The sequence below is a fragment of the Littorina saxatilis genome, linkage group LG6 (assembly GCF_037325665.1).
Source record: "Littorina saxatilis isolate snail1 linkage group LG6, US_GU_Lsax_2.0, whole genome shotgun sequence".
Classification (NCBI taxonomy): domain Eukaryota; kingdom Metazoa; phylum Mollusca; class Gastropoda; order Littorinimorpha; family Littorinidae; genus Littorina; species Littorina saxatilis.
Window position 1 is genome coordinate 8,593,841 of NC_090250.1, and position 18,500 is coordinate 8,612,340.

The 18,500-nt window shown below is 38.8% G+C and overlaps 1 protein-coding gene across 1 annotated transcript in view; it reads left to right on the forward strand.

Moving 5' to 3' along the window:
* Positions 1-18,500, forward strand: part of LOC138969607 (trichohyalin-like) — a 68,386-nt gene that overhangs the window by 20,020 nt on the left and 29,866 nt on the right. The window contains exons 5-14 of the mRNA XM_070342465.1: positions 863-1,019; positions 1,372-1,965; positions 3,870-3,990; positions 8,759-8,923; positions 9,469-9,602; positions 10,613-10,681; positions 11,638-12,028; positions 12,546-12,768; positions 13,514-13,676; positions 16,363-16,428. Coding sequence (XP_070198566.1) covers positions 863-1,019; positions 1,372-1,965; positions 3,870-3,990; positions 8,759-8,923; positions 9,469-9,602; positions 10,613-10,681; positions 11,638-12,028; positions 12,546-12,768; positions 13,514-13,676; positions 16,363-16,428 — 2,083 coding nt within the window. The remainder of the gene's footprint in view (positions 1-862; positions 1,020-1,371; positions 1,966-3,869; positions 3,991-8,758; positions 8,924-9,468; positions 9,603-10,612; positions 10,682-11,637; positions 12,029-12,545; positions 12,769-13,513; positions 13,677-16,362; positions 16,429-18,500) is intronic.

An 18,500-nucleotide genomic window follows, 5' to 3' on the forward strand; every position in this document is an offset into this window, starting at 1 on the left:
TAGTGAAGTTCGATTACTGTACTGCATTGGAAAATATTGCAAAACATTTATCCAACTAATATTTTATTGTGTAAAATGAAAGTGAAGGCTGATAAAAACTGTACATATTGTAAGGATGAACTTGATGTATTGGAGCATTTTTTCTTTGAGTGCCCAACAGTGCTCAGGTTTTGGAAATATATTGAAATGTACATTTTAGTAAACATTGGTGAAAGAATTAGGTTGAATGTTACAGATGTGCTTTTTGGTATAAAAAGTAACAGCAAAAATATGAAGAAGATTAATCACATTATTTTAATCGCAAAGATGTGCGTAAGCATTTTTAAAAAAACCGATTCACGATTAACACTGGAAATTATTTTTGGAAATCATGTTGTTTTGAGATTTCGTTAGTCTGAAGTTTTATTAATTAAAAACAAATTATTGTTTATTTTCTTTGATATAATGTAAAGACAGCCATACATTATGATGCGAATATTGTTTTAAAAAAAAGATCAATATATGATGACATATGATCGTTTTGATGCTACACATGTTGACACGTATATTTTTTTCACGTATGACTATTTTTAGTCCTTTTGTATAATGTACAAGTTTTTCTGAACCGCATGTAAATGAGAGAGTATGTGTGCAAACAGAAAATACAGTTACCATGTTAAAAAAAAAAAAAAAAAAAGGACTGATAAATAATAAATTCAAGCAGTAATCTACTAATTGATACTTCAAACAAAAATTCATAAATAATCTCAGTAGGGTTTAAACAGAGATAATTAAGTGCAAAGTTTTAATGAGGTAAATCATTGAAAGGTCCAAAGGTTTGATACATTGTGTTAACATTTCTCCCAACATTTGTATTTTGCAGAGAGCGGCGAAAGTCGGCAGGCAACAAGTTTTGCTACCCTATCGACGATGAAGGCGAAGACGACATATTTTCTGCGTCAAAACCAGAAGAAAAGCGGAGCTCTCCAGCCACCCGGAGAAGCAGCAGAAATCAGCCGTCAGCGAGAGAAGAAGTTCAGGTACATGCACTTTTAAGACAACCCCCCCGGGGCCCAGTGGAAACCCTTTTAAGGACACACACACACACACACACACACACACACACACACACACACACACACACACACACCCTAGCCTGAGTTTAAGACCTGACTCCCCCCCCCCCCTTTTTTATAACCATGCTTTTTCAAACTATTCGTTCATAATCTTTGTAAATGTAACCCAATTTTAAAGACTCCCTGCTTTTTAAAGACCTGAATTTCCTTCAAATGTTTTTCTTTTGTTGCCAGCTTTATATGTTCAGAATACATACCATGGTAACTTTTATGCAAAAGTGATAAAATGTTCTAAATACATTTTCTCATGTTACAGGAATCCAAACCCGGCAACGCAACCCGGGGAACAGGAAGAAGACAGGAGCAACAAACAAACAACAACAACGAGGAAGAAGAGGAGGAGGAGGAAGAGGAGGAGGCAGAAGAAGCAGAGGAAGAAATCAAACAAAGCAAACCAACCCCTGTTCCAGAAACCAGAGCGTCCAGATTTTCGAGAGACGCAGACAGCAACGCCTCACGACAGCGAAGATCTGGAGTACCCGAGTACACGGCCACTTCCAGGGACTCTCTGCCGAGATCTGGCCTCGACAGAGAAAGTGCGTCTAAAGAAAACAACCGTAACAGTGCCAACAACAACACCGCCGCTCCAAAATCTTCGAGCAAAATCAGCAATATTCTGAAAAGTTTCGAGCAGAAGGAGGAGGAGACAGCCAAACCCAAAAGCAGCGGTGTGGATAGCAGCATAGACTTCACTGCTCGCAAAAAGTCGTTTGAAAAGTTTGGTGCTCAGCCCGCTACGGAGGATTCATTTTATTCACGCTCCTGGAATACCGAGGAAGCTCGACCTTCGAAAGTGATTTCCAAGACTTCCTCGTCGGCGGTGTATGCTAGCACCAAGACTGCTGTAAAGGTGATTAGTGCTGAAGTGTGTTGTGATGCATTCAGAGGGTGTTCTTGTGAAAAAGGTCTTCTTCTCAAATCTTGATTCTGTGCTGGAGTCGGATTTGTCTTTGGATTTTTACCGTGGATTATCGACGTCCTTGCCGTCGGGAGTGTGTGGCTTTCTTGTGATGAAAGTTCCACAGTCTCAGTATTAGAAAGCTCAGTACTTGAAGTTCAGAAGTGGTTGTTTATGGCACCGACTGTATCGAGGGATATAGCATTTTTTCTGGGAGGGGGTTGGTGGGGGGAAGAGGACACTGCCCCCAAAAGGCTAGCTTTTACCATTTGAATGACATTCTAAAGCAAATGAATGGGCTATAGGGTGGAGGAGAGTGTAGCTAGGGGTGGCATTTGGGGGGGGGGGGGGGATGGTGGGTTTGCCACATGTTTTTACTGGATGGGAAAGATCAAGGTGGAGAGAGCAGTTTCATTGATTAATATTTTCTTTCAAACAAATTTATGTTGAGTTTAAACCTTAAACTTCGCCAAATTTCCGCCCGTACAAACTATTTTAAATACAGCTTCTTCCCGCGTACCATCCCCGTGTGGAATTCCCTCCCGGCAGCTGCTGCCGAGGCTCCCTCTCTGGTATCTTTCAGAGGGGAGCTCTCCAAACTCTCATTCTAACTCCTCCCCACTCCTTATTTTGTTTCAAGTTAGAGTAGGGTCTCAGTTATATTCAGTTCCTCCTTGATCGTTTTGTTTCGTTTGACTACTTCCTTTATGCTTAAGTCTTTTCTATCCTCAGTTACTTTTGATTTTTTCTCCGTCTTTGTCCTCTTAAAGAGCGCTAGTCACTAAAAGTCAGCAATTGACGACGTGACGAAAATATTCTGAAATTCTGAAATTCTGAAATTCTGAGTCAATCTTTTCATAAACTAACATTTTTCAAGAATGTGTTTTTCACTCCCTATGAAATACATGTGAGCTTGGGCAAAGGGGAAAACGGTGCAAAACGGCTCTAGTGTCCGCGACAGCTTTTTTTCAATTTTTGTATCTTTTTCTCATCTCTTTTCCTTTTTGTGTTTTGCACACACAAAAAGAAGCTATAAATGTAATAAAATGAGAACACTTAAAAAAGGGATCGGGGGATGGGGTTTGGACTTGGTGGTGTGCATTAAATGCTGAATCTGAATACATATATTAATTTGCCCATACAATGGAACTTTAAGACCTCCAAAAATCTGAGAAAATTAGGTCTTAAAAAGGAGGTCTCAGTCTTAAAATGGGGTGTTAATTTATAGAGGTTCATGAACAGAAAACCTGGGCGGGGATGTAGCTCAGTCGGTAGCACGCTGGATTTGTATCCAGTTGGCCGCTGTCAGCGTGAGTTCGTCCCCACGTTCGGCGAGAGATTTATTTCTCAGAGTCAACTTTGTGTGCAGACTCTCCTCGGTGTCCGAACACCCCCGTGTGTACACGCAAGCACAAGACCAAGTGCGCACAAAAAAGATCCTGTAATCCATGTCAGAGTTCGGTGGATTATAGAAACACGAAAATACCCAGCATGCTTCCTCCGAAAACGGCGTATCGCTGCCTAAATGGCGGGGTAAAAAACGGTCATTCACGTAAAATTCCACTAGTGCAAAAAAAAACACGAGTGTACGTGGGAGTTTCAGCCCACGAATGCAGGAGAAGAAGAACAGAAAACCTGAGAAAAAAGGCAAAGGAGTCTTAAATTGGGGGTCTTAAATTGGGGGGGCGTAATGATCGAGGGGGTTGCATTGTATTTTTTTTTTAATTTCATTTTATTTTTTAGAGAAGAGGAAAGTTTTGGAAACTATGAATGTAATGAAATGTAAATGGTTGAAAGCGATGGGAGCTAGGGGTATGACTCGATTGTGTTCATGGCTGAATTTGCCATTTTTGCAGGACTACGTTGAAAAGAACATCAAAATCAGCCAGAAAGCCAACAACACCAAAGGCTTCGGCTTCACACTCAGCGGTGGGGCTGACAAGCAACAACCCGTGGTGGTGGAAAAAATCTCGCTCGGTAAGTGCAAGTTATACACTGTAAAGAGATTCAGTTTTAAGTGAGGGTTATATTGGGTGGCCGAGTGGTAACGCACTTGCGCTCGGAAGCGAGAGGTTGCGAGTTCGACCCTGGGTCAGGGCGTTAGCAATTTTCTCCCCCCTTTCCTAACCTAGGTGGTGGGTTCAAGTGCTAGTCTTTCGGATGAGACGAAAAACCAAGGTCCCTTGTACACTACATTGGGGTGTGCACGTTAAAGATCCCACGATTGACAAAACCTGGGCGAAATTGTATAGGCATAGATAAAAATGTCCACCAAATACCAGTGTGACTTAGAATAAAGGCCGTGAAAGGTGAATGCTCGCCCTAATAGGCTTGAGGTTTGCTGGCCGATGTGAATGCGTGATATATTGTGTAAAAAAATTCCATCTCACACGGCAGAAATTAATATGTAAAGCGCATTGAGCATATACAGTGGTACTCCCGACGAACGACCCCCCCATCAGAGACCCTCTCCCTTCTCAGACCTCATTCTTGCTGACGGATTAGTTTTGCTATATAAATCAACCCCCATGGCCGACTCCCCCCAGAACCCGATTTGCGACCGACTAGTTGTTACAATTTGCGACCTTGTAACGACATTTTCAAATCAAAACCTAACAAAAAATCGTAACGTTTTGCTTGAATCTCTGAAAAAAGATCGCAAAAATCACTCGGCCGGAAATATAACAGACGACGCGTTTAGGTCTCGATTGCGCATGTCCGGCGTTCACAATTTTACGATCCCAACATGCCCTTTTCTTTGTCCACTTCCTTTCGAAAAATCAACAAACACACGCGCAAGCATCAACGATCTTCTGCTTCGAACTCTCCTTCATCTTCAAACGCTCAATCGCGCGGAAAGAAGAGGAAAATTTTGACTCTGGAACAGAGGATGGAAGTGGTGAAACGGAGCCGTAAGGGCGAAACGGCAATTTCGATCGCGCGGTCGTTTGAGGTAGGAAAAACTCAGATTCAATCGATCGTTAGCGACCAACAAAACGTGGTCAATCGATGGGAGACCGGCGAAAATTGTGACCGCAAGTACTCCAAGGCAAGGAAATGTATTTATGGTGACCTCAACGAACGCGTTTGGAGTTGGTTTTGTGATGCACGTCGACATGGCTGATGTCTTGCTCAATTTTGACAGTCAAATTAAGAAAGAACACTTGAAGAGAAAGTCTCAAGCATCTCAGACTTCCATGAAATCTTTCTTCAAACCAGTGTAAAATGTGACAGGTGTATAGTCCTCTTCCAAATACTGACACCCATATGAACATAAACTCTTTTGACTCCCAAATATTTTTTTAAATACATGTAGAGGATACAATTAAAGTAAAAAAATATAGAAAAAATACATACCTCTTGCTTTTTATTGAATTAGATTATCAAATTAATTCACCAAACCACAACTGTAATTATGCCACAACTTCGACGGACCCTGAAGGTATTTCTCTCTTTCTCTCTGTCACTGACTTTTTCTCTCTCACTGTCTTTTTCTGACCTGACCTCACCCCCCATGTAAGACCCCCCCCTTTTAAGACCTAAATTTGTCAGATTTTGGGAGGTCTTACATGGGGAGTACCACTGTATATGATTATGCGCTATAGCAAATGTCCATTATTATTATTATTATTATTGAACCTGGTGCATTTAATTCAGTGCTGTGCGGGCTGGGAGATAGCTCGATGCTTCAGAGCCACAACCTTGTATCTCCAATATTGACGTTCTTGGAAATTTGTGATTGAAGTTTTGATGCTAACGTAAAAATAGGAATTTTAATGTAAAAGTTCACAGAAATCAAAGAGAGCAAGCAAACTACTGTGTTGTTTTTTTAGTAAACTCTTTGAAAATACAAGATAATGACAACATACAAAATGTTCAATTTAAAACAATAAAGGGATTATATTTTTGTTTTTTGCTTTCGTCATCTTCTTCCTTTTCATCGCATCTTCATCACACACTTTGAAGATCACACACTTTGTTTTGTTCACATCAATTGTTGTCAAATACAGAGTCATAGATAATTTTGTGTGTGCAAAATACTGAAATATTAACTTACTGTGGTGATGCTTAATGAACAGAAAAAGGCAAGAAGGGTAAGTGGTTTTGCGTAGTTGAGCGCTGATCCATAATGTTTTGCCATCAGTAGATTTTTCTTGCCAGATTGTGTGGACGTTTCTTAGCAGTTGTTTTTTTAATTTGTTTTTTTATTCTTTTTTTGTTATTATGGAACTTTTTAATCAAAAATAAATATTTCTGATCTGCAGTTGCTTTTCGAATATAACTAAAAGAGGCATTGAAGCCTTAGTTTTCTTATAAATACTTGTACACATTTTAGCAACCAAAATTATACAATTTAATTCTTTTCTTAGCAGTTGACACAACAGTTCAACATGACATTAGCTGTGTGTTTGTGCGAGTTATAACTTGCTTTTTTTTTAAATTTATTCATTTTGTCAAGTTTTGTTTTGATACCAGCTTATTGAACATTGCTTTGAAGTTTAATTATGCAGTGGGTTTTAAATTAAAAGACATAACATTGCTGTTCAAAATGTGTATATATATATATATATATATAATATACCATTAATGAAAACGCATACTGAAAAGTAACTTTTAGAAGGTACTGATTGTTACTGTTTAAACAATTTATGTAAATACTGTATCAGATAAATTTACAAATTCTTGTCATGATAAATTTCTTTTCTGTAAAAAACTTTAAAGCAATGAGGGATTGCAAATTATTGCTAGATTGGCACTTTAGTCAGTCCAGTTAGATAGATTCTGCCATGTGTTTCACCTTTCTTTGATATAGACTGTACTTTAATTGGGCTACTTTAATTATAGTTAGACTCGTCAGTAACGTGTGAAATGAAGCAGATGGTTTAGTAAATCTCAGTGTGTGTGCACTAATTAAGCGACCATGTCTTGACAATGGTTTGAAAAAAAGCTGCACAGACCTGTGCATGCACATTTTGCAGATGCATAGCCATGCACACACACGCACGCACACATGCATATGCACACATGCATGCACACATGCACACACACATGCACACACACGCACAAACACACTCACACACACAAACACACACACACACACACACACACACTGACTCTGTCTCACTCTCTCTCACACACACACACACACACACAAACACACACACACACACACACTCTGACTCTGACTCTCTCTCTCTCTCACACACACACACACACACACACACACACACATACACACACACACACACACACACACACACACACACACACACACACACACAGTCAGAGCTAAACACGTGTGATAGATGGACAGTGGCACTCGTGTTTTTCTCTTTTCTGTGCAATTTGCTAGCTAGACAAACTCAACGTAGTATTGCACCAACTGTTAAGTCCTTTGTATTGGAAACTTGCATTCTCCCAGTAAGGTAATATATTGTACTACGTTGCAAGCCCCTGGAGCAAATTTTGATTAGTGCTTTTGTGAACAAGAAACAATTGACAAGTGGCTCTATCCCATCTCCCCCCCTTTCCCCGTCGCGATATAACCTTGAATGGTTGAAAACGACGTTAAACACCAAATAAAGAAAGAAAGATTGCACCAACTTCACTAAGGTAAACTGCTGTGAAACGGATAGAATTAAATCTAATTGAGCCTTTTGCAAACTTTCAAAAGCGTACAGATTGTTCTCGCACTCATATTTTTAAAGATAATTTATTTCGTGTTTGCTTGTGTAATTTTTTAGTTGTCTGTAATGTGTATGTTTGTGTGTGCTTCTCACCTCGCCAGTGTACTTCTAGTACCAAAAAGAAGAAAAAAAGGTTGTTCTCAAAACTTCTGTGTCTCTTTGCCTAATGTTGGAAGTTGTACATTCTTTTCTCACCCTTTTTGTTTGTTTTTGTGTTCATGTGTCTTATGACGTGTTTGTAAATTCCATGTGTGTTTGGTGTACATAAACAATAGAAATAATGGTGTTCGCAGACCTCTTATGTATATAATTTAGTTTTGTCGTTCGATTCTATCACCATGTCAACACTGCACTAAGCAGAATACATTTTCTTTGTCGCTAGACATGCTTTGCCCTTTCCGAAAAGTTTTTGTAGAAACTACATTCTGCTGAAGACTTAATCCTTAAAGACTTTTTTTCTGTGCTATTTTCTCTAGTATTCAAGAGTTTCTGAACAAAATTAATAGCTTCAATAAAGTGGGGAAGGGGGTTAATTATGGGGTAACATTGTTATACAGGTTTGAGATAACATATATCTGATTGAACTATTTTTCAATAATTACAATTTTTGGAATGGGAAGACCCAAGATGAACATGTGATAGAGGAAGAGCCGGGTGTGAGTTGAGGGTAATTAAAATGTAAGTTTGAAGAATTGTATATGTATAAATTTTTTGTTTTTTTTTGTTTTGTGTGTTTGAGACAATGTCTAAAATTTGATATAAATTTATCAAACAACAAAGCACTGTGATTTTTTCCCCCAATTTAATAATGCATTTTTAAATGTAATACATCATTTTTGATATTCAGGTAAATAAGTTAAGTCATACCCCTACCACATCACCCTTCACAGCTCTATTGTTACAAAAATAGTCAGGAAAAGTTGTGTTTTTTTTAAAGTTAAACACTGAAAAAAGAAAGAAAAATATTTGCCTCAGCTTTTTTAAGATATTTGGTCAAAGTAGTTTTTGACTGGTTGTCATGAAACTATAACATTAATTACAGTAATTTTGGTTTTCAGGAAGTGCAGCGGATGTGTGCGAACTTCAAGGCAAAGACGAGGTGATATCAATCAACGGGAAGACCGTCATGGGCATGACCTCTGCAGAGCTTAGCAACACGGTCAAAGATGCTGTGAGGGTCGGTCTGATCGAGCTAAGGGTCAAGCGATTCCTGGGTTCCGGAGGTAAGGACTGCTTCCTGTTTACCGATTTTGGGAAATTGAGATTGTAGAAGAGATGTGTATATGTTATGTTTGTGGGTTTAGGGTTTATTTCAGTTTAAAGAGATGGTCAGATATAAAAAAATATTCATGGAGCTGCACAGTGTATAATTGTTTTAAATTGGTATTTTGTTCATGATTGTCTGATAACTGAGTTCAATTATAATATTATCAGACAATGGAGAGATGGCCTTTTTATTTTATTTAGATAATTTAAGTCCACTTGTCAAAGGAGCTTCACGCTGCATCAAATGCTGTAATGATTTAAAGAGTGTTTTTGTATTTGTTTATTTGATTTTCCTTTAGCTGGCTGGTTGGCTAGCTGTCTGTCTATATGTCTGTCTGTCTGTCTGTCTGTCTGTCTGTCTGTAAGCGCTTATGTCCTTTCGTTTCTCGGATCTTTGAATAGACAAATAATAAATTGCAATTGATAACATGCCAATTTGAATTTGATAATTTTAAAGTTTTATCGATAGAGTGTTTGGAGAATGCCTGTATCTGTCTGTCAGGTGACTTTGATGAGGATGAAGATTTCCTATCAACCGACGAAGAGATCGAAACTCCAGACAGAAGCGTGTCCAAGTCGTCCTCCGTTAGAGCAGAAAACTCTTTTGACAGTCTGGATTCAAGAGAGGATCATCTGGTTTGCACATTTTAATTTTTATTGATTTATTTATAAAAGTAGAACTCATCTTTGCAGACCTTCAAAAATGTGAGAACCCCCCCGCGGGTTAGGGGGAAGGATTTACCCCTCCCTGGACCCCCCGCGGGTTAGGGGGAAGAATTTACCCGATGCTCCCCGCGGGTTAGGGGGAAGAATTTACCCGATGCTCCCCAGCATGTCGTGAGAGGCGACTAACGGATTCTGTTTCTCCTTTTACCCTTGTTAAGTGTTTCTTGTATAGAATATAGTCAATGTTTGTACAGATTTTAGTCAAGCAGTATGTAAGAAATGTTAAGTCCTTTGTACTGGAAACTTGCATTCTCCCAGTAAGGTAATATATTGTACTACGTTGCAAGCCCCTGGAGCAAATTTTTGATTAGTGCTTTTGTAAACAAGAAACAATTGACAAGTGGCTCTATCCCATCTCCCCCCTTTCCCCGTCGTGATATAACCTTCGTGGTTGAAAACGACGTTAAACACCAAATAAAGAAAGAAATGTGAGAAAAACAGGTGTACAAGTTAGGGAGTTTAGAAATGGAGGTTAGTCTGCAGGTTTAATGAACAGAAGATCTATCAAAGCAATCTGTACTTAAATCTGAACTATTCTGAGGGTCTAAACAGTGTGGTTCAACTGTATTTTATCTTGAAATTCTGTCTTCCGAAATACATTGATACGTTGATAGTTGTTCATTGGATTCTTACGAGGGCCTGTTCTGAATGAAGGGCAATCCTTGTCAAAATGAATGAAGGGCAATCCTTGTCAAAATGAATGCAGTGGGTGTTGTGGGATACAGACCTTTCGGTTACCAATACTCTCCCAATCATTTTTTAACTAATGAATTGGCTTGAAGCAATGTAAGGGAGGTAATCGTACATTTTGATGTTAACGGCTGTCATGGTTGCGTGGTTATCTCCCTTGATGTAGTATTTCCCTTGTTATTTCATGCTCTTGCACCTTCGTTCATTGGACTGTCGTTTTAATTTTGCAGAAAACAGAACTTGAGAAAGAGCGGCAATGGATTGAAGAACAGATTCCTGTCACTGCTGTCACGCCTCAGGTAAGCAACAGCTGCATTTGGCTTTGTTTTGTGTGAGTGTTTGTTGAATGTTAGAAAGAGAGAGAAAATGTAAGTTTTACGCCCTCACGGCAAAGCCATTAGGGGATTGTTGAATGTTGGTGTGACTTTAGTTTATATGTTGATAGTTTATTTTTGTTTTTTGGGTTGATTTTTGTGGTTTTTTTTTTTTTTTGGGGGGGGGGGGGGGATTTGTTAATTTTAACAATTTATTTAAATAAAAACAAATTTGTTGGCAAGGTTTTTTCAGAAGAAAGTTCTCTCTCTTTCTCCCTCTCTCTTTCTCGCTACTGTATACTTCAGTAATAAAGTTTTCGAGTTCTCTCTCTCTCTCTCTCTCTCTCTCTCTCTCTCTCTCTCTCTCTCTCTCTCTCTCTCTCTCTCTCTCTCTCGCCCTCTCTCTCTCTGTCTCTCCCTCTCTCTCTGTCTCTGTCTCTCTTTCACTCTCTCTCTCTCTTTCTCTCTCTCTCTCTCTCTCTCTCTCTCTCTCTCTCTCTCTCTCTCTCTCTCTCTCTCTCTCTCTCTGTGCATGCATGTCTCTCTCTCTTGTACATGTATGCTTTAAAAAAAAAATTAGAATGTATCAGTTTTCCCTTACTATTTCTGACTTGAAAGTGTGCCCATAAAACCAGGGAAACAAAATTTGTACTTATACATCTCGGGCGTGCTTTGAATAATTTCCCATGTGGCATTGCCTTTTTGGGGGGCTATGACAGCAACGCATTGTTAAAGACTAGTTTCCGTCACGTTTCTCTGAAAGTCTTATCTTACAATACAGTCATAAGTATTTTACAGTGTTGTTGTTTGGTGTGGGGTTGTTTTTGTTTATTTTTATTTTTATTTAATTTTATTTTTTTAATGTTAATGTTAATTTTAATGTTTTGCTTTTTGTTTGCACATTCCTCATCATTTCCATTTATATTTTATTTGACACACAGAGCACGCGAAGAGGAGAGCCCGCCTCCATCTCCTCCGACAGTGGCTACGACGCTCAGACCTTCTCCCCCTACCACAGGGGGGACAATTCCAGCAACGAAGAGGAGATCAATCACTTGAACAATAAGTCGGAACCTCCGAAACGCCCAAGCCTGGCTTCACGAACACGACACCTGTACCCATGCGACGACGAAGAAGATGAAGTGGATTATGTAAACGTGCCGAACAACAACTCGGCATACAGCAGTGACATCTACGCTGATCAAAGGGGACAAAGGGAGGTAATTCCATCGCAGCAAGTGGAGGTGGAGTCGCGGCCCTCGATTACTGTCAGACGAGAAGTGATCAACGTTTCGCAGCAAGAGGAGGATGATAGTAAACCCCTGGCTACTTGTAAGTTCTGTTTATGTTTGTGTGTGTGTTTGTGTGTGTTTGTGAGTGTCTGCGTGTGTCTTTAGTGCAATCTTGTGTGTGTGTCTGATTATCAGCCTGCCCTGAATAGGCCTAATCAGTCACCTCCGAACCCATCAGACCAAAATACATGCATGTGTGTGTGTTGAGTGAATTTTTTTTTTTAAATCTTCTATACCACATGGTTAATGTTCTTTCTCTTTGGCTACTAGTATTACCTCCTCCCCTCCCCTAACTCCCCCTCCCCTAACTCCCCCTCCCCAAGCCCCTTCTTAACTGTCCTTAACAAATCTGCTGGGGGGGAAAACTTACATCGGTTGATATATGTCGTACAAACTGCGTACGGCAGATGAACCTCTAGTTTCTCGTGCTGGCAACACTAAATTTATCTCTGTTGCCTTCTACTATAACAAGGCTTTAAGTCTTCGGGAGACAGATGTTCGGCTTTAAGCAAACCATAACCAGCAACTAAACTAACTGTTCAGTTCTTTCCTTTCAGTCGAGTCTCACTACGAAGTGGCATCCGTCAGGCGAGGCGAAGACAAACAGAAAGACCGGAAGAGCGGACAGGCTTCGGACGGAGGCCCACCAGCCGCTCTCAGGAAGTGGCAGCGACATCAACCGCGGGAGGAGTACACCTTCGAATCAGACGAGCCGCCCAAGTTTTACGACCAGATGAAGATGACGTCCTCTTTGGCTAGACAGTCCGAGAGCCCAGCTGAGTACGTCAGAGTTGTGTTAATTGTTGTTGTACAATGGAACTCCCCTTTCAAGACCCCAAGATTTAAGACTCTCTCCTTTAAGACTCTCTCCTTTAAGACTCTCTCCTTTAAGACTCTCTCCTTTAAGACTCTCTCCTTTAAGACTCTCTCCTTTAAGACTCTCTCCTTTAAGACTCTCTCCTTTAAGACTCTCTCCTTTAAGACTCCCTCCTTTAAGACTCTCCTTTAAGACTCTCTCCTTTAAGACTCTCTCCTTTAAGACTCTCTCCTTTAAGACTCTCTCCTTTAAGACTCTCTCCTTTAAGACTCTCTCCTTTAAGACTCCCTCCTTTAAGACTCTCTCCTTTAAGACTCCCTCCTTTAAGACTCTCTCCTTTAAGACTCCCTCCTTTAAGACTCCCTCCTCCCCTCTTCCCCAACACCCTCCACCCCATCTGACCTTGCTTTACCATATATTTAGAAGATTTTCCTTGTGTAGAACTTCATGGTATCCTTTTTGTAAATGAAGATTTTACTTGTCTAGAAATTCAGACGGTTTAATTAACTTGTCTAGAACTTTGCAAGTATCATTTTTGTGCAGATTTAACTTGCATAGAGCTTCGTTTTCATCAGGCAATGATTATTTTCTCTGACAGTGACACGAAGCTAGAAGACACAACCCAAATTTATCTTCATGTCTAGAACTTTGTACTATCCTTTTGTCTAGAACTTTTTCTACACAGGCAATGATTGTTTTCTTTAACAGTGACACACATCCAGAAGACACAACACTGCACAAGGTTACGAAAGATTATGATGATACTGTTCACAGTCAACCCCCACTTGTGTCAACGAGACGCTCCTTTAAAGTCGGCGACGACAGACGACGCATACAAGACTGGAACCAGCAGCAGGAGGACGAACGACAGGTAGAAAGTCATTGAATATATTTTTTATTTATCGGATTTAAGGGTTGTTTTGTTTTCTTTGATCGTTTTCTGAACTTGTGTAACCTTTTGTGGTGTTTTTTCAATAATAGGTGTGAGAGTGTCTGTTTGTCTCACTGTGTTTGTCCCAGTCCGTATGTCTGTCGGTCTGGCTGTCTGTCCGTCTGTCCGTCCGTCCGTCTGTCTGTTCATGTCGGTGTCAATGAATGCGTGTGTTTTAGGCATGTGCAATGTGTTTGTCATACTTAAGAGTGAATTTTTCGCTGATTATACAGTTGCAAAAAGTCAAGTTGATCGAAGATTGAATTGAATTAAATGAAATGATGATGCTTGTGAGTGTGCACTGCATGTGTGTGTGTGTTTATGTTTGCTGCCTGTTGTGCTTTAACCCAAGAATCAATCTCATTTTAACTGCAGCTTAAGTTTCTAAGAAATGTGTAAAGTCTGTTTGAGACATTATACTTATTTATTCAAGATGTTTGCTGAAAATGTTAATTTGCTAATGGCAGAAGAGGCACTAGGGTTTTGGGTAGGGAAGGGTTGGTGGGTGGAAGAGATGTAAATATAATGCAAATAGCTTTTTTCAGGATTATGATAAACAGTAGTTATTTTTACATTTTTATTTGCCTCTCAAAATGTGCCGTATCAAATTTTTAAAAACTGGTAAGTTTGGGGGTCGTCAGTTTATTTCCTTGAATTTTTCAAGGATTTTAGCCATTTAATTTTCGATTTTTTTCATCTTATGTTTTAAGTTTTGTTTTGTTTCTGTTTTCCTTTTATATATACATTACTAACCTTGATTTTGATGTTGATTTTGATTTAATGTTACTTTTCCATTAGTTTAAGGTTTTGTTTGATTGTTTATAAATGCAACAGTAGCGTACTCTCATCAGTTTAAAAAAAATCCCTACGCACTGTGTTCCCCCACTCACACTGATTTTCCCTGAGTTAACTTTTTCCCCAAAATGCACACACTAACTTACGTGCCAGAATATTCTGAACAGAACATCTCCCACATGTGACCCTCCACCACAAAATGAGTCGCATGTCATCTCGCGCGGTTCTGGGCTCGGCTTAATATAAGTCCGGGGAGTGTCAGGTAACAATGTGAGGGTCACCTTAGTCACAGGCTTATAACTCAAACAGTTTTTGCTCTTTTCTAAAAGGGTTTTCACCACTGGATAGAGCATAAAAAACTCTTTTAGGAAAATGTAAACAATATGAAAATCATGCAAAGGTGACATGCAACTCATTCCGTGGTGGAGGGTCACATATACTGCAGTATTGTTTAGTTTAGTTTATTTGAGTGACATGTTGAAAATTGATACTTGAACCACTAAGAAACAAAGATTTAAGATATGAATGTGTCATTTTATTAACAAGTAATACTTTTCAGTCCAATTTCTTCTCATCTTCATTTTGTTTAATTCCTATTAGTTTATTTCGACATGTATGTTACTTTGATCAATTGGCAACTCTTCCATTTAAATTTTGTTTTTTCTTTTTTTTCTTTTTACATTTGTCAAGTTTTGACTAAATGTTTTAACATAGAGGGGGAAATCGAGACGAGGGTCATGGTGTGTGTGTGTGTCTGTCTGTGTGTGTGTGTAGAGCGATTCAGACTAAACTACTGGACCGATCTTTATGAAATTTGACATGAGAGTTCCTGGGAATGATATCCCCGGACGTTTTTTTCTTTTTTTCGATAAATGTCTTTGATGACGTCATATCCGGCTTTTTGTAAAAGTTGAGGCGGCACTGTCACACCCTCATTTTTCAATCAAATTGATTGAAATTTTGGCCAAGCAATCTTCGACAAAGGCCGGACTTCGGTATTGCATTTCAGTTTGGTGGCTTGAAAATTAATTAATGACTTTGGTCATTAAAAATCTAAAAATTGTAAAAAAAATAATTGTTTTATAAAACGATCCAAATTTACGTTCATCTTAATCTTAATCTTTTTCTGATTCCAAAAACATATAAATATGTTATATATGGATTAAAAACAAGCTCTGAAAATTAAAAATATAAAAATTATGATCAAAATTAAATTTCCAAAATCGTTTTAAAAACTATTTCATCTTATTCCTTGTTGGTTCCTGATTCCAAAAACATATAGATATGATATGTTTGAATTAAAAACACGCTCAGAAAGTTAAAATGAAGAGAGGTACAGTAAAGCGTGCTATGAAGCACAGCGCAACCGCTACCGCGCCAAACAGGCTCGTCACTTTCACTGCCTTTTGCACTAGCGGCGGACTACGTTCAGTTTCATTCTGTGAGTTCCACAGCTTGACTAAATGTAGTAATTTCGCCTTACGCGACTTGTTTTCATTTTCACCTTTTATGCTAAGACCAATTTGGCTATAAAGATTAACAACCAATTTTAAGAGATTTTTTTCTTTGCAGAATTAATTGAAAAGTTGATTCAATTTCAAAAGGAGAAAATGAGTTTGGATATGTATGTTTAATATATATAAAAACTGACAGATAATTTTGTTTTGTTTTGGTGCATGCATTTTTCTAAATTGTGATGACTTTGGTGTTTGAAGTAAAGTTATTTCAGTTTTGATCAGATGCATGTTGACACTTCATTTTTATTTTGTTTTTATGCATGCGAGGAGAACTAACCGCATCCGTTTGTGTGTTTTGCTTGATCTCCTGTCAGCAATCGGATCAGCCTTTGTCAAGCAGCGGCCAGAATCCCATAGAAGTGACCTTACCCTTCGACCAGGTAGTGTATTTGGCCTTGACGCTAATCTCTTCACCATGGTCTCAAAAAAGTTAATTAATCTGCTGTGGTTTTCAGCAATATTTGGCTATCTATTTCTCAGTCATTTATAGAAGTGTTTAAATTCAGTTAGTGTTTGAAACCACCATTATCTTCCTTGATTTTTAATTGTTTCATTGATCAGATTGGTTTTTAATTTCTGATCACTTATTGAGGTATCGTCCTTTTTCAATTGTTACATGTATGGTGAAAACTGTTATGTTTCACTTGATCAAAACTTCTCTCTTTTATTTTTAGATTCTTTGTTCAAGAACATTAATAGTTCTGTTTCATTTCAGCTTAATGAAAAAGGGCATCTCAGCTCTTTTATTTATTTATTTTATTATAAATTTTTGAATAAGGAAAACATTTGCATGTGCTGTGTTTTTCTATTCTTCGTAATACACTTGCTGTTCTCAAGTTAGTTTGATAATTCAGCATTGTAATATCATACAGAATTGACATGGGATTTACATGGTCCCTGGTTTATTTTTGGAACATTTAATTTTTGAAAAAAGAAAATAATGACTGCTTCTGTATCACAAATATATAATGGTTCCTTGTTGTCAAAATTAATGTTCCAAGAACAAGCCATTTTTGTTTTTTTACTTCAGATTTCGGAACTTTAGCAATCATCTGTTTTGGATTTTTGCACATGTATATACTGTGTTCACTTAAAGTGTGTTGATCAGACTTCTAACACTCGTTCCATCTTTTGTTAGCATTTCACAAGTACATTCCTTAACTGCTCGCCCATCACACATTTTCCCTCGTTCTTTCTCAACACTTTTTCTCTCCCATAACTTCCTCCCTACCATATCCCGTCATATCACAACTTCAGCCATCTCCTTATATAGCCCTGTGTAAGGGTTACAGTCATACTGGATGAGTCTCAAAATGTTTACTCCAAACTTTCAGTACAGTGGACCCCCCCCCCCCCCCCCCCTTCCCTCTAATTTAAGACCCCCCAATTTAAGACTTAAGCCGTTTTAAGACCATGTTTTTCTCAGACTTTCTGTTCATAACTTCTGTAAATTTACCCCCATTTTAAGACTCCCTCCTTTTTAAGACCCGATTTTCTATGATTTTTAGAGTTCTTAAAAGGGGGGGTTCCACTGCATAATTATGACGTCGCTTTCACGGGGCCATTTCACGAGATGGTCAGAACTTTGTATCCCATTACCTTGCATTTCTTTAAAGCACACACAGTGACTTTCACTTGGATAAGGGAGGAGAGTGAAGGAAGATACAAATTGTATCATAAAATTAAGTGTTGCTGATTGTGTATGCAGTTTCCTTGTAGTACAGATGTATAGTCATTGTTAATCATTCTAACTGCATGACTACCAGCTAAGAAACACTATAGGTGACTGTGCATTTTTGAGTCACTTGAGAAAAAGTGACTCTATGTAATCGGTCAGTGTTAGTCTGTCCGGCCGGCCGTCCAGCCGGCCGTCCGGCCGGCCGTCCGGCCGTCCGTCCGTAGACACCACCTTAACGTTGGACTTTTCTCGGAAACTATCAAAGCGATCGGGCTCATATTTTGTTTAGTCGTGACCTCCAATGACCTCTACACTTTAACGATGGTTTCGTTGACCTTTGACCTTTTTCAAGGTCACAGGTCAGCGTCAAAGGAAAAATTAGACATTTTATATCTTTGACAAAGTTCATCGGATGTGATTGAAACTTTGTAGGATTATTCTTTACATCAAAGTATTTACATCTGTAGCCTTTTACGAACGTTATCAGAAAAACAAGGGAGATAACTAGCCTTTTCTGTTCGGCAACACACAACTTAACGTTGGGCTTTTCTCGGAAACTATAAAAGTGACCGGGCTCAAATTTTATGTGAACGTGACTCATTGTGTTGTGAATAGCAATTTCTTCCTGTCCATCTGATGCCTCATATAATATTCAGAACTGCGAAAGTGACTCGATCGAGCGTTTGCTCTTCTTGTTCATTTTGGAAAAAGCTGATCAAAGATATGACGGAACATTATTGAATATCACCAGAAACTTGTCAAGACAGACCATGA